At 33.6% G+C, this 17543-nt stretch overlaps 1 protein-coding gene across 1 annotated transcript; it reads left to right on the top strand.

Moving 5' to 3' along the window:
- Positions 1–455: 455 nt before the first annotated feature.
- LOC133197876 (uncharacterized) lies at positions 456–4659 on the top strand. The gene is made up of 4 exons (XM_061334059.1): positions 456–525; positions 811–852; positions 1157–1186; positions 3707–4659. Exons 1-4 carry the CDS (start codon positions 456–458, stop codon positions 4303–4305), a joined length of 741 nt encoding a protein of 246 aa, XP_061190043.1. The 3' UTR covers positions 4306–4659.
- The last annotated feature ends 12884 nt before the right edge of the window (positions 4660–17543 follow it).

Genomic DNA, 17543 nt, shown 5'->3' with positions numbered 1-17543 from the left:
GTTTAATACAGTTGGGAAGATTAAATGGACCCCCCCCCCCCTTTGGAAAAAACTTCTGGATCCGCGCCTGGTCACTAGATATCTTACTAGTGAACATAATGTAGTAATATTTGTGCATTGCTGGATGACTGCCGATCAGCAATTTTCCAATCATTCAAAAATTTTATTCAAATCGTGTTAAATCATGTTAAATCCTTTAACATGTATCACTGATATCATGTTTCGTTTCGTCCGTTGTGATTTACATTTAAAAAAAAATATATCAATAGTTTATCATTGACTTTGGCGAACCTGGTGTATTAAATAACAATGAATTATGAATTTTTTCAAAAGGTTCAGAGTATGCCTAGATTTTATAACACATGTTCTGTTTATTTCCTAGCACAAGTTTCCATTCTACAGAATTACTGACAATACTTTGAAATACTCTGGGACGTGTACGTGTACCTGTCGTTATGTATAAGAAGACTGATTTTGACTCCTGTGGAAAAGGGAGTTTTGACTTACAGAGAAGAGATGATGAAGGTAATGTGGTTAATAATTTACTTTAAAATAATTTCAAGTCAATTAAAATGATCGAGAAGCACATCACTATGATGTAAATTTTATACTTTCTCGATTTATAGAAACTTTAGGAACATGTAATTAATTGCTGGTCAAAATGCCAAAATATGCAATCAATTAAAAGGCATGAGTAAAAGTGTTGTGCTCTTTAAATATGGGTATATAGGAAACTATATAGTGTGACAACAATTCTAGTATAATTATTCCTCAATGACACTGGAGATTAAAACATCGTTTCTTTTACAGAGAGCGACTCCGATGATGATTCTGATGATGAGACTGATTATGGTAAATATAAAAACATTCAATTTTTTTTTAATTAAAACGCAATGTATTGGTACATACATGCATATATCTTTATTGTCTTGATTATTTGATATTTTTTCCTTTTCCTTGTGTTCCTGACTCTTTTCTTTTAATCAACAATGAGCACTCGAAGTATTTATGGATTTCTTTCAAGGAAACAATCATGTCCTAGCAATAATGAAGAGAGAGAGAGAGAGAGAGAGAGAGAGAGAGAGAGAGAGAGAGAGAGAGCTATACGTTTTCAATTTTTAGTATGTTCTTAATGTTTTCATTCTGTTCTTTGTAGAGGGCATTAGCGATGATGAGCCCGAAGCAGGTAATTTAATAACGAACAGGAATTATCGATCATAGTCAATATGTGTTTACCTGTAGTGTACGCTCTGTATGTAATATATATAACCTCTTATATATGAATATTTTAAATGTTTGTTTAACCTTTACTAGTCATATTGAACATTTAAGGATGAATATAGAAGCCTTTGTGTCGTTTTATCATTCAATAGAACTAAGATGCAGCTCGATTTTGAACTGACTGGACCAATGAAAATCTAAAACGATATGTATTGTTCATTGCTGGTGTGAGATCTTAAAAGTGTACCCCCCCCCCAAAAAAAAAATGTTTTAAATTTTAACAATTATGCGACGTAATGTTCTATGAACTTAAACGTGTTTCATTTCAGAAGCGTAAAAAATAGGAGGAGGAGAAAATTTAAAGAATTACAAGTTTTAAGTTCCCAAACAAAATCTATCATCAAAATGGACATATAGGATCATGAACATTGGTTAAGTTTATATGTGAACCACGAGTTATTGAATGCAATAGAAGAAGATTACGAGCATTGATCAATCTAGAAAATGTACAGTCAATACAAACCATTGATCAGCAAACCACGGACCCCTGAAAATTTCAGAGATTGCATATGGTGCCAAGGAGGAGTAAGCATTCCCCTTCGGACGTTCACACGCGCCGTGAGCCCTATGCATTGACCAGGTAAACTGAGAAATCCGTTGTCAAGTTTAGAATTGAACAAAGGCCTTCCAATTGATACGAAATATGTCAGTCAAATACGACCGGTCAGCAGGGGATGCTTACTCCTCCTATGCACCTGATCCAATCTTCGGAATTTCCAGGGATCCGTGCTCATACCCTTTTCACATCGTATTGTTTGAAGTTTTTTTTTAAGATCGATTACTGTTCCTTATCTTCACCCTTTATCATTATCCATAAGATCCAGACAATAGATTGTAATTGCTTACTAGGCCATTATAACGACCATAGAATTCATAAAATGTTGACTTCAAACAAGACTGTTGAAATCCCTATTACAACAACTAATTTGTCAGTAGCCTCGCTCGGTTAAAAAATTGATCATACTCAGGGCATGCTATTGAATATCGAATTAGTTGGGACAAACACCATATGCAGGTGATAGTTTTGTCTAATGTAGATGTTTTATGAATAAATTTTGCTTCATTAGAATATAAAAATACGTCAGCTAAAAAGTGATTTTTGGACAACCTGGTCTCTAAGGACGATAGACACTGTCAGAGAGGAATTCAAAACTCCTTTTTTATATCAGCTTTCAAGTGTATATATGTAGATCAGAGTGATTTTTTACAAAGTTATTTTTTAGGTTACCATTCACAAGAAATGAAAAAAAAAAAATAAATTACGGTTCCTATTTTATTGAAGAAGCAGTTGTCATTTTAAAAAAAAAAATTCGAGTTCCCACACAGTGAATAACATGTCAGTTATCATGCAGGGAAACAGAATAGTTCATTCAATGGGCCGTTTAATGATTGATCAGTCCCAAATCACAGAATTAAGGGGGAACAACAGCTTGTTTATTTAAAAGCAAAACATTGTTTACAAAAACATTTTTTTTTCTGTAATTTTAACAATTTATCAATAGATGTGGGGAAAAACATGCTTAACATAGAGGCAAACTTGATACAAATCATTGTTGAAGATAAAAAAGCATTTAAAAAATGGATTGTTTGTATGTTGTTTTACATCCCATTCGAGAATTTTTCATTCATATAGAGACGTTACCATATACCGGTGAAGGGCTTCAAATTTTGACCTTTACTCGGCACTCAGGGCCATTTAGCAGTGAGGGATCTTTACCTTGCCAACGTTTGCCGTGAAACGGGACCTCGGTTTTTAAGGTCTCATCCGAAGGACCCGCAACTTTCACTTCAAAGTGCCGAGTGCATGGCAAAGGAACGGCTGCTACCCATTTTTTATCAACTTAGGTCAGTCGCGGCCGAGATTCGAGCTCACGACCTCCCGATCACGGAGCGAGCGCTCTACCGACTGAGCTATCGTAAACGGTAATTAAAGAAGAAAGAGTGATCATATAAAATTAAGGAATGTATCTCTTTGCAGAGGGATATTTCTCCTTACATATCATTACAATCTATATTCAACATGATTTTTACCTTTTTGACAAAATCCATAAAAAAAACTCTTAGAAATAAAATTGTGGACTCGTTTGACTTCAGTTCGTCACTGATACCTTTGTCAAAAAATACACTGTACGACTAAAATCCACAAAACAATATAAAACACTCTCTTTTACTGGTTATTCAAAGGTACATGTACGACTCAAAATAAAGTAATTAAAAGGAAAGAAATTATACATAAAACTTAATTATTAACTGTGGTCTTTTTATTAAATCTTTTTTGAAGCTTTATTTTACTCCAAACTGTACGATTTAGAATTTTTTTAATTTAAATGGGGTTATAGTTTAAAATTTTGACCATCTCCATATTTCAGATAAATAACATTTAATAAAGATTTTAAGTTCTTTAAATATACATGTACTTCTACAGATCCTGTGGATGTCTTCAACCACATGTACAACACTGTCTTAAACCATGAATACAACTGGTCCTATGCAGGAATCACTCTGTTAGTTTACTGGGTCAGTGGCCAAGATCCAAAGGTCATAAAGAGCGTCAAAAGACATTCAGAGCAAACTCTGATAAAAAGACTATCCGGCATGTACAAGAAAGAATTGATGAGAGTAAGAGTTTACCTCAACAACTCACCGTGTGAATACTGCGCACGCATGCTGCTTGATTTTCTAACGAGAAAAAGACAAGTGCAATTAACAATATACGCTGCCAGTCTTTATAAGATAAAACGGCGCTCGTGCATAACGAAGGGGGAGCCACATGTCCACGGATTGAAAAAGAGGCTCAGCGATAAAAATACCAAGGGTTTGAAAAAGTTAATGGATCACAAGCGATGTAAAGTAAAGGCTTTTACAGAGAAAACTTGGAAGGATCTGCTGGATGCCCTGGACATCAAATGGAAGAAGTTCGAAGAGGTCTACCAGACCAGAGATGTTGAGGATGATAGGAGTAGAAGAGAAGAAGATCTTCATATCAAAGAGGATTTAAAACATATCGATGAAGAAGAAAACTAGAAAAATGTAACAAAGTGCAACACAAATACAGCGAATATTCTTTTACTGAAATCATGCTTCCATTGAAGCCATTTCCATTTTCTGTATCTTTCATATTATACGTATTTTTATGTACGAAATAACGTTTAGAGCGAATCAAACCTGGTTCTTTATGAAGTACATGTACATAGAAAAATATTCTACATACACCCATTATTGTGATTGAAAATAAAAATAAATTACTATTAAAATTTATCTAAAAAAAATCGTTCAGATATAGAAGATACGTGATTTGATCAAAACCTTCGCGATCTATCTCTGTATGTATATAAATACAATTCACATCAAAATGAAATTTGGCAAATATTTTCTATAAATAGCTTGGGTTATATAATATTTTGCTTCATGTTTATTACGTCAAAATGTGATAATAAAGTCAAGATGTAGATTACTTGTGTGTCTATGGTTAACTCAGTCGTATCGTACTCGAGCAAGAAAGAACTGAAACGTTTTATGTAAATCTTGAAAAATCTTTTCCAGTAATATATAATGATTTGACAAAAAAATAAAATATGGCGACGAAGGACTTGTCGAAACTTCAATCAGTAATTGGATGGTTTGTTTAAGTGAAGATAGTGGGATGGTTAAAAATGATGTCCGTTCTGGGGGCAACATTTAAGAAAACTTTCTGTGCAAACGGAACAGAGATAAAGGATTCAAACAGAAATTAAGTAAGAATAAAAGAATGCATTCTTTTTTTTACTGTGTACTTGACAAACTTTTCTTCGAAAAATCCCTTTGTAATCTAGAGTTGTTAAAAATGCTCAAAAGATATGGATATACTGCTGACATATTAAACAAAACTAAAGTTAAAGTGTAACCAGGCATTTCAAAACTGTCAGAGCCATGTAAACATTTGTCATAAGTGAAGCTTTAATCGATATCATGGAAGGTTGGTGCATTAGGATATACCTTTATAAATGTAATATTTGCTTGATCCAAGTAAATTATTTTGTATAATTATTCGGAAATCTTGCAAACCTATTGTAGATGACCAAACTTTTGGCACACTAATTTTCTGAGATAATTATTTCGCATTTTTGAGCGAGAAAAAAGTTCATGAATTGTGATTATTGTTATATTGAAATATATATTTTATCATGGCGTGCAGGATATTTGACATTTGTTTAGGGTGGGATAAGGGAAATTCAATATTATTGTCGAGCGATAAACATGAATAACACTTTAAAGAGAATAGTTCATATATAACATACTACAGCATTACATGTTTAAACGTCATTTTCTCTAGCAAATTCGCGAAATTTTCCTAAAACATAATATGTGTCATAAGATATACTACAAGCAAATTCAAAGAATTGTTTCTCCCTCTTTCGGTGTCTTAGTGGTTGGGAAGCAGTCATTAATTGCATGTTACTGTCTTGTTTGTGTGTCCTGTCTTGTGTGTCCATCATACAAAAAATTTAAATTATTGAATTAATAAAAATTATGGCAAATATTAAAGCTCCTCAAAACTGCATGAAATATATGGAGATAACGAACAGCACCCAAGCCCAAAAGTCCACCAAACAACACAAAACAGGAGCAGAGCAAACGCGGACCCCCAAAACACCAGAGGCGGGACCAAGATCAAGATCATGAGGTTAAATATCATAATACAATCCGAAAGGTCTTACCTCAGGTCATGTACATATACATGTAAAAAAAAAAAATGAAAGCTCTTTCTCTTTTTGAGCAGAAGTTATGGCCAAAGTTAATTTTTTTGATAAGTAGGCCAAACGTATAGGTCAAGGTAATGAAGTAATATATTTTTTTCTGAAAGGTGTTGTCATATGTAATGTACATGTAAAATATGAAAATCCTATCTTCACTAATTTAAACGTTATTGTCAATGTTAAAAGATGAAAAAGACCGTAGGTTAGACTTGAAGATCAAGGTCACAAGGTCCAAAACCAGAGTACATTTGGAAAGTTGTCAATGTTAAAAGATGAAAAAGACCGTAGGTTAGACTTGAAGATCAAGGTCACAAGGTCCAAAACCAGAGTACATTTGGAAAGGTCTAGAAACAGGTAATACACATGTCAAATATAAATGCCCTGTCTTCTCTCCTTCAAAAGTTAAGAGTAATGATAAAAACTTCTAAAATTTTGAGGTTAGACCTCAAAGTCAAGGTCACTTCTTATTACAGGTACAATGTAATCCAATTGTGAAAGATGAGCTCGTTATAACAAGATACTAACTCTTTATAACGAGTTAATTTTTTTTATCTTGTGCTTATCTTGAGCCTATCCGGCGTTCGTAGACTTTGCATGTCCCAAATATTTAAAAAAAAATCATTTGTTATTCAATCGGCGTGCAATACGAAAGATAACCAATGAATATCCTTTCATCACTTATATTATGTTCTGTTATGTCATGTTCGATATTGAAATATCAATATTCATTTGACCTTGAGGAATATGGTCATTTGAAAAAAAAAAATGATAGTATTGGATTATTTATCCGAGTTTAAAGTATCCTCTGAATTTATAACATAAACTGCCCCTTAATTTTAGCAAATGTTTCTCTTCTACAGAATTGTTGACAATACATTGATATCTATTCCTTGATGTGTATGTCCATTTATGGATAAGATGGCGAGATTAACTTTTTGGAGAGTAGAAGTTTTTGACATCGGGGTGGAGAAGGATTTTGTCTTCGGGGAAAAAGGAGTTTTTTTTACTTCGGAGACAGAGCAGGTTTTAGCTTTGGTGGGGGCGATTAGATTCTGCATAGCGGCAGAGAGAAATTTTAACTTCGCTGGAAAAGAAGTATTTGATTCCGTGGAGAGGAAGTTTTACCTTGGGGTAAGGAAGAGGTTCTGACATCCGGAAAAGTATAAGTTTTCGATTTCGGTGAAGAAGAGATGATATCTCTGGGGAAAGAGTAGAATTTCTACCTTTGGGGGAAGAGGAGGTTCTGACTCAGGGGAAAGACGCAGCCATGTTAAGGCTGTCCGAAGGCTAAATATACATTAAAGTATACATTTTATTTTGAGCTAGATTTTAATTTCAATTTGTAATCTAAGTATGAATTTGCAGTCAATTTGTTATGAGAGTGTAATCAGGTATTATTATAATGCATTTTTGTATTTTCACATTACTGTGTTGATCACGTGACGGACACTTATAAATTCCTAAACATTGAATATGTAATATCAGTGCAAGCTTGCATACATTAATATTTTAAAGGTTTTAAGATAACTTTCATTTGTCATATTATTCATCGGTACATGTACAGGGAGAGGCTCAGCAATATTTTTACTTAACAAGATCGATTTAATACAGGAATAGTATGATACACATACCACTTTTGACCGTGATCAGATTATAAAAGACTAACATGAAATTTAATTGCTATATACATAAAGGAAATAATAAACGTGTAACTAAAAATTATTTAAGAATGTTTTACATTTTAATACATATGTCCTTTAACTAGAATCACCAAAACTATAGCAGTTTGAAAGACTTGTACAGTACATTTAATATAATATGTCCAAATAATTCCTAGATCAACTAGAGTGTTCCAAGGAAAGCATGTGTCGCCTGATTTATAGCATCACCAAAGATGTAAATAACTTTAAGAGTGGTCAAATATCTATATGCCACTAGTATTATAGTTCATGCTTTTTCACGGATAGAAAGACTTTGATAGGATATTAAATGTGACAATTGAATAAAATATGATTCCCCAACTCTCAAAGATAAAATGAATAATGAAATTGAAATTATCAGAAATTAGAATTTATTGTCATTTTATTCACTGTTTATCCAAAATCAATAGAGAGATTTCAGTCTGTCTTTATGGCATTTCTTAATCTACAACTTTATTTGAAGTAGGATCAATTTTGTGATACCGATTCCGATGTAATATCAAAGTATTCAAATTTCATTTTGTGTTGTTACCGTATATAAGACAGTTTAAAAGTACAGTGTCATAAATATATGTGATATATACGCTAGTAAATGAAACTTTTCCTCTCAAAATTCAAAAGTTAATTTTTAAAATTAGCTGTTCGAAGTATTTTTGCAAAGGGGGTCAAAGACCAAGGTCAAGTGCACTGTCATGCTGGTATTTTTTAAATAACATCTCATGGCAAGGAGTACGCATGCTAAATATCACAGATTTACCTCTTTAATGTCGAATATAAGCTGTATATAGGCTATGTATATTATTTTTAATAGTAGGTCATTGGTCAAGATAAAAAATCACGAGGTCGGTTGCCATGGTATTTTTTACAAAAGCCATAAGGTCAAGCGATACATGTACAAAATATCGAATCCATACCCCTCACAGTTCTCGGGATATAAAGTGCGACAGACGGACGGAAAGACAGACAAACACACGCCAGGTAAAGTGATTCCTAAGTGTCGCTCTGTTCTGCAGGTGACACAAAAATACTAATACAACTCAAAAACATTAATGTACAAGTAATATATTTGTGTACCAAGATTTATTGAACTTAAACCTTCGGAAACTGTTTAAAAAGAGTAGCATTTTAAAACAATTAAACAAATGATTCCATTGAACACGAAAACATGGGCACAGTACATAATATTTTAGGATATCATTTACTGATACAGAGCCTTATTTTATATAGTCGGTGGCCTCATACTGATTTAAACAAGGTATCACATTCCTGTTCTGAACCTCACATAGTCTTAAGTGGGAAGAGAAGTTTTGCTACCGTCAGATTTCGTTTTTTAAGCTGTTTTAAACTACATATGTACTTTTGCAAATACTGAGAACTTCTTTACTCGTATGTTCAATACTTTTTTACGCCAATAATACAAATGGCGTTACGCCGGCACCATGCTATTAGTTTACTGTGTCAGTGGACAAGATCCAAAGGTCATAAAAAGCTTTAAAAGACATTCTGAGCAAACTCTGATTAAAAAACTTCCCGGGTTGTACAAAAAGGAATCAATGAGAGTAATTTAGTTTTTGTAAAGAACTCACATATTGAATATTGTGCATGCATGTTGCTTGATTTCTTGACGAGAAAAAAAAACTGCAATTGACAATCTACGCTGCCAGTCTATACAAGATAACATAGCATTCGTGCAATGCAAAGAGGGAGCTACATCTTCACAGATTTAAAGAAAAAAAGCTCAGCGACCAAAATATACCAAGGTTTGTACAAACTTATGGATCATAAGCAATGTAACGTAAAGGATTTTAACGCGAAGACGTGAAAGGATTTGACAGATGCTCTGGACATCAAATGGATTGGTTGATTGATTGATTGTGTGTTGTTTTTACGTGCCGTTCGAGAATTTTTCACTTTTATAGAGAAGTCACCATATACTGGTCAAGGGCTTCAAATTTAGACCTTTACTCGTCACTTAGGGCCATTGAGCAGTAAGAGTTCTTTATCGTGCCAACGCCTACCGTGACACGGGGCCTCGGTTTTTTAAGGTCTCATTCGAAAGACCCGCAACTTTCACTTCAAAGTGCCGAACGTTTGGCGAAGGAACAGTTGCTACCTAATTGTAATCGACTTAGGTCAGTCGCGGCCGTGATTCGAACACACGGCCTTCCTATCATGGAGCGACAACAAATCGAAGAAATTCGAGGAAGTCTACCAAACCAGAGATGATGAGGATGACAGAGGTAGTAAACAAAAGGCTCTTCACATCAAAGAAGATTTGAGGCATTTAGAAGAAGAGGAAGAATGTAAAATGAAGTGCAGTAAAACACTGTTACAGTGAACATGTTATAATGAATTCAAGCTGACATCGAAGCGATATTCATTTTTTTTTTTTTTTTTTTTTTTTGTAGCTTTAAAACGTATAATGTACTTATCAGATATACCAAAATACATTTACAGCGATTAAGAATTAAATGTTCAGTCCTATTACTTCACCATTACCGAACACGACGTACACGACATAAAAATGGAGAAATAACACATATAGTTAATCTTTCTGCAAACAGAAATTGATTGCAATTGATACATTTCAGGTTCCTTCCTGTCAATCGGTCATTTGCGTTACATAATTGATAAGCATATCAGCTTGAAGGACAATACATACATGTAAGAAAACATACTGTGTAAACAGACTTAGTAAAATGTTATCTCAAACTAACTTGGTATAATGGCTTAAATTTAAACAATTCGTCTGGAATGTTCTTTGTGACACTCACTGTTAACAATCGGTAACAATTATAATACTCGACCAAAAAAAAAAAAAAATACGCTTATTTCCCTGCGGAGCATTGGGTTGAATATCAATTGCTGTTCATAGGTAGGTTAAATTAATTTAATTTCCTTTAATGCTTCAGTTTCCAAATTGTACCATTTTTCACTTCATTGTGGATGTATAAGTAGGATACCTGAACATGAGTTTCATTTGATACCATATGTTCCTTTTACATATCGATCCGTTTTTATAAAAAGGTAGTTTTTAATTAAGTTTTGGAAGTATTGTACTTTAAGAACATGTCGTCTTGAATCCCCCCCCCCCCAAAAAAAAAGAAAAAATAAACCAGTGTGACTTAACTAAAACAATATTTGAGTGTGAAATTTGATGTAAAAAAAAAAAAGGAAAAAAAGGAAAAAAATCTATTTCGAAATCAATGTAAAGTCATAATGTTCTTTTGTTTTTTTTTTTGTTTTTTTTTTTTTTGTATGTTGTTTAACGTCCCTCTCGAGAATTTTTCACTCATATGGAGACGCCACCACTTGCCGGTGGAGAGCTGCAAATTTTGTCCTTTACTCGGCACTTACGGCCATTGAGCAGTGAGGGATCTTTTTCGTGCCAGCACCTACTGCGACACGGGACCTCGGTTTATACGGTCTCATCCGAAGGACCGGTCTCCACGTCCCACAGTGGGATTCGAACCCGCGACGTAAGGATCAACTCCTTACTTCGCGAGTCTAGAGCAGACGCTCTAACCACTGCGCAACGCAGGCTACTAATGGATTTAACTGCATGACGCAAAAAACTGATTCATAATACGGATTTCCTATAATCAAAGTGATAAAACAATATGTCCTTTTTTACTGTACACTTTACCATATTTGTTCTTTAAACAAAGACCCTTCTAATCTAAGGTTACTAAAAATTCTAAAAATATGAATATACTGCTGACATATTTAACAAAATTAAAGTAACAGTGTTACTAGGCATTTGAAAATTGTCAAAACCCTGTTAACGTATGTCATACGTGAAGCTTTAATGGATATCATTGAAGTTGGTGCATTAGGATATACCTTTATAATGCAATACTATATTTGCTTTTCCCAAGTAAATTAGTGTATACGGCTATCAAAGAACTTTGCATAGCTACTGTAGATGATATAAGATTTGCGACATCTATTTTTTTCGATATGATTATTTGGCATTTATAAGCGAAAAAGAGTTCATGAATTTTGGCTATATTGTAAATGCATTATATTTGGCGTGTACGATGTTTTCAGAAATTGATTTTTCAACAAATTACATACACAAGACATTTAATGATGTACTTCTTTAGCGGAAGCTGCTTTCCGCAAAATGTAAAATGTAAATAGTATTTAATCAATCAGTATACGCAGGAATAAAGTTTTCGATAACACAAGATCTTGTACTGTGTCGATAGTTCTCATTTGTAATTCAAGTGAGTGACTTATTATGTCACAGGAGTCACATCACTGTGGCAACGCACCTTGAAAAAAATACGCACTTTGATTTTTTTCAAATTGCGTTAAAATTGGGGCAAAATCAACGCACTTTGAAAAAAAATTTTCAAAGTGCGTTAGATTTACTATAAAATCAACACACTTTGAAAAATATTTTTCAAAGTACGTTAAGAGTGTACATCAGCATTTTTTTTTATCATGGAGACACTTTACGCACTTTGAAAAAATATGTACAGTACCAAGCAGACACAACCTAACACCAGAGCGAACCCAAAGCACACCCCGGTTCGCTCTCTGGGTTCGCTCGGGGTCTGCTACGGGTCCGCTTTCAGAAATTTTGGGTGAGCTCTGGGTTCGCTTCAGGTTTGCTCTGCGTTCGCTCGGGGTCAGCTCTGGGTCCGCTATAGCGAACCCGGCGTTCACTCTCTGGGTTCGCTTTACTCATGCGTGAAGCGGACCCCGCTTTAATCTTGCCGCCAGTAAGCTCCGCCCCTTGTTTATTCCAAATACAGCAGTGAAATCGATCATTGTTGTTTTTGTGCCGATCGATAAATGTGCATGTACAGTGGCTGCAACGTTGTTGTTGACAACATACACGATAGATCACGTTTTACACAAAAAAAGTTAAAAATATTTAGCAGTGGATATTTTTAAAGGAAAAAAAAAACTTAATTAATAGATATTTTATATTAAAAATATTTACTGCTTCAATTTATCGACTTTGGAAAACTGAAAAAAAAAAAAAATGAAATAATTTTTTTTTAAACTACATGTAAATAAGATTTAATAGGTATTTCAGATTACAAATAATTATTGATGTAATTCTCCGACTTAGAATTTTTTTTAATCTTTTTGATACGTAAAGATGTAATTTATGATCGAATGCGGCATGTTCTATCACATGATATAGGTTGGCTGTGAGTTTTGATTCAATTTGATTTTATGATATGAAGTGTGGGGGTAAAATATTTTTTAAAGTGGCCTAAAAATGAATGAAAACTTATATCCATCTTTCCATTTATGAATTTCAAAAATCAGCATTTTTTTTTAAATTCATTCATCTGCAGAAATTAAAATAATAAATAAATAAGTATGGAGGGATAAAAAAAAAAGTAACCCCGACAATCATGTCGTGTACATTTGTCGACTAAATATTTATGTAAGTTGTGGGAATTTTTATTTTTTTTTTAATAAAAATATACAGTTTTGATGTATTGATATAAAAATATCATGACCCCAATAAGCAGTTAACGGGGCCTATCATCAGAGAAAAAAATCGTTAAACATCTTAAATACGCTTTATCATTAGAAGTTACGCTATTTTAAAAGAATATAATACTGTACGACTTATTATATTGCTGATTTACTACCGATAATTAATGTACATGTAAATCGCGTTTTTTTTTTTTTATTCCAGTTAAAAAAAAAAAAAAAACAAAGTAAATCAAGCTTTACATTTTTTTTTCGTAAAAGATAAATAAAAAAAAAAACCATAGAAGTTTTCGATTGGACATACTGTACAAGCATGTACATTTATGCTGTTCTTTATTTATTTATTTATTTTTTTCAATTAAGAAGATCAATAATTTTGATGTTGATCTGGATTTAAACAAAAATGTAAATTAGAATTATAAAAATAAAATAATTGAATGAAAGCACGTACATGTACATAATCTTGTACAGTATCTTGAGATGATGAAATGCTATAATTTGTCAAAAAAATTTTTTTTTTTTAGTAACTATTGTGATAACCATTATTTTCTTTTTTCTTTTATACATTACAGAACGTTTTGGCTTATAAATTAATGGATTTTAAAAAATATATATAAATATAATTTTTATTTTAATCATGTTAATAAAAATTTTAAACTGTACATTAACACGCTTGCTTGTAGAATGTTTTATTTACATCGAATGACAAACTGGCATGCTGATGTGTTAACACGTCTTATCCCTACTCCTGATTGACAGCTCTGTTACGCAACACCGAACGTTCGCTTTCTGGGTTCGCTACTGAATTTGGGGTTCGCTTTAGGCGTTCGCTCTGAATCCGCTGCGGGTTCTCTTGGGGTGCGCTCCGGGTTCGCTCGGGGTCAGCTATAGCGAACCCCAAGCGAACCCAGAAAGCGAACCCGGGGTGCACTTTGGGTTCGCTTTCTGTTAGGTTGTGTCTGGTCGGTACTGTATAAAACAAAACTTCTGGCTTTAGATTTTAATAGTAGACAACAGTATTTTGTTAGATTTCTTTCGAAAAACTGAAGAATTGATCTGCTCTCATCAAGAACGAGGAGAAGACAGGTAGAAGGTCCCTCGGCCGAACTCTTTATCTTTTATATCTTTTACAAAGCAATATGAATTATTTTTATGACCGAAGGTCAGTTGTTCTGGAAAGCAGTGTGGTTCTTGTTCCTTTTAATGATAATAATTTCATTCAGTTCTTCATTTTTGTTTTTAAAAAGTAGAATGTTGAACTACATGGGATTTTGAGAACTACTGATCATGTTAGCTATATGGCCCGTTGGTTGTCAGTTTAATATTCCGCCGAGCTGCATAACTTTTATAAAAATGTATCAACAATGATTCCTCAGAAAAAAAAATGTGACGTACAGGGTAATCAAAACATGTTGTTTGACATGTCTAGCCTTTTATGATATCAAATTACAGATTTAGAAGAAATCTGACTGCATCACATTTGTTTATAAGATTTTTTGAGGAAAAGTTATCAGGGAAGAAGGTAAAAATTTCAGACGAGTGAGTAATGTAACTAGGGTTTATTTTTCTTAGTTACTATCAAATAAATGAGTCAACCATTGGTTCATATCTACTCACAATTGATAGATTGTTGAATATGATAGATTAGAGAGAAATTTGCAAGAATATTAAACAAGCCTTACACATTTTTTTCAAAGTGCATTAATATGGTCGATAATAACGCACTTTGAATAGAATTTTTTTTTTCAAAGTGCGTTGACGTGGTCCCAAAATTTAAGGCACTTTGAACAAAAAATTCAAAGTGCGTAATTTTTGCGTTGTAAGATACCACATACACTTTCTTCATAATTACATTGAGTGTTAAAATATTTAGAAAAATTTTGATGACCCAAAGGTCAATGCTTCAACTTTAGAGATAGGGCAAAGTTGGTCATGTATTTAAGACAATACATAATATAAGAAACCTTTTCCTTTTCTCATTAACATCTAGCAGGAAAGATGTTTGCTTCATAATTATAAGCTTTTGAAACTCAAGTTGCCCCCAAATCAGGGATGAATCAGGGATATTGCAAAAAATGCAATATTAGTGCCCCTGGGTTCAGGTCATAGAGTTATGAAAAATTGGTCATATACAGAAGGTATATTACATCTTTGAAAAATTTTCTACTCATTGACATTTAGCCGGCAAACTGCACCTATACATGTGATTATAAGGAGTAGATAGACTTCTATCCAATGAATTTCACATCCCTTGCATCCTGGGTCCAAACCCCTGGGTTGGTTTATTTTCATATTTCTTTTATTTCTTCATTTGTCTACCGATCATTTAACTGTCTGCATAATTTTAATGAAAAGCTAGGCAGCAACTAAACTCTTCTCCTCGATTCGAAATGTAAACCTTAAGATGGGGCTTACTGGTCGTATACTGAAAATGTATATGACATTGAATTATGAAAAAACCTAGTTATTCTTGAGTATATAGTAAGTAGGCGTTTCGCATGATGAAGTAAGCTATCGGCCCATACCAAACATTCGATTGGGTATGTTCAGATGTGAAGAATGAGGATATGAGAAGAATAAGTATAGAATAAAATTCATCATATATTTAAAATGCATTCTACCTTCACTTTTTTCTCCATTTATTATCATTTAGTAACGAGTTTCATAAATATAAAACCTTACTAAATTGTAAAAATCAGGTCACATGAGTCCAAATAAATTTCCAGTTCAGTGGGAGTGATTCAAATCAAAAGAAAATAAATGAATGATACTCAGGTATCCAACAAGTCCCATGGACTAGTTGTATCATTGTCAAAAACAGTTATTTTTAAATAGGCTTACCATTACTGAAACATCATTTCAATAAGTGATTTTTTGTATAAACGTCATTTTTCTCTCACAAAAGCAAGAAATTTTCCTAAAATATAATATGTGTCATATGAAATGTTAAGATATAGTGATGTACTGTGTTAAAGGTAGTGTCCTTATAACCGGACGTAACGAATAAGACCAGTTCTACTTTGGTTCATTCAAAAGGAAATATAAACACATGTTGAAATTGATTCTGTATGTCCCATATAACTTTTTTTTTAAAAAGTCATTCGTTATCCAATCGACATACGAGAGATAACCATAGTACATCCCTTCATCATTGATATCTTGTTCTGTTTCTTCTAAAAGGTTTTTGAGACTTGAAAATCAATATTGTTTACCTTGATGAATATGGTCATTTAAAACACGATGGCTTATGAATTATTTTTTTTTTAGGTTTGAAGAATCCTCTGATTTCATAACAAATAACGTGCTGCTTTATTTCAGCAAAAGTTTCTACAGAATTGCTGACAATACATTGATATAGTTTTTGATGTGTATGACCCTTTATGGATAAGAAGGCGAGTTTCACCTTTGGGAAAGTAGAAGGTTTCGGCTCCGGTGGAAGAGGAGGATCTGCCTTCGGGGAAAGAGGAGTTTTTGACTCCGGAGACAGAGGAGGTTTTTCTTTCGGAGGGAGTGGTGGTTCTGAATCCCAGCAGACAGGAAATTTTAACTTCGGTGCAAAAGGAGTGTTTGACTCCGGGGGAAGTGGAGGTTTAAACTTCGGGAGAAAGGGACTTTTTGACTCCGGGGAAAGTAAAAGTTTTAACTTCGGAGTACAACGAGGTTCTGGCTTCGGGGTAACGGGAGGTGTTAACTCCGGGGAAACTGGAAGTTCTGACTCTGGGGGAAGAGAAGGTTTTAACTTCGGGGGAAGAGGAGTTTCTCACTTTGGGGTAAACGAAAGTTTTAAATTCGGGGGATTTGGAGGCTCTTACTCCGGGGAAAGAGGAGCTTTTAACATCGGCGAGAAAGGTGTATCTAACTTCGGGGTAAAAGAAGGTTTTAACTTTGGGGAAAGTGGAGGTACTGCTTTCGGGGCAAGAGGAGGTTTTAATATCGGAGGAAACAGAGCTGATGACGCCGGCGAAAGAGGTTTCGTGTTCGGGGGAAGAAGGGATGAAGGTAATGTGATGAATAATTTTCTTACAGTAGATAAGTTTGAGTTAATTAAGGTTTGACGACCCTCTCTCTGATAGAAGAGATAACGTCAAAAGAATATTATCCAAGAATTCTATTCTTCAGGCGTTATTTATTTACACAAATGTTTGTTCCTTAACAATATTTCATGCCCTTTGAAGGAATGGGATCTATGACACAAACATTGACCTGTTTTCTCTTTTCGCAATATTTTTGATAATTATTCATAATATTTGAGAAAAAAAAGAAATTGAACTCTCTTTTCTTACACTGTAACTGTCACTAAATTGAGGCAAATTTACCTTTTTATATTAAATGTAAACTTGATTAATTTACAGTGTTCTATATG

This window comes from Saccostrea echinata, unplaced genomic scaffold (genome assembly GCF_033153115.1).
Source record: "Saccostrea echinata isolate AGI-Se365-2 ecotype Australia unplaced genomic scaffold, CSIRO_AGI_Sech_v1 ptg000032l, whole genome shotgun sequence".
NCBI classification, from domain to species: Eukaryota; Metazoa; Mollusca; class Bivalvia; order Ostreida; family Ostreidae; genus Saccostrea; species Saccostrea echinata.
Note: the sequence above shows the minus strand (reverse complement) of the source record. Positions and strands in the feature narration are given on the sequence as shown.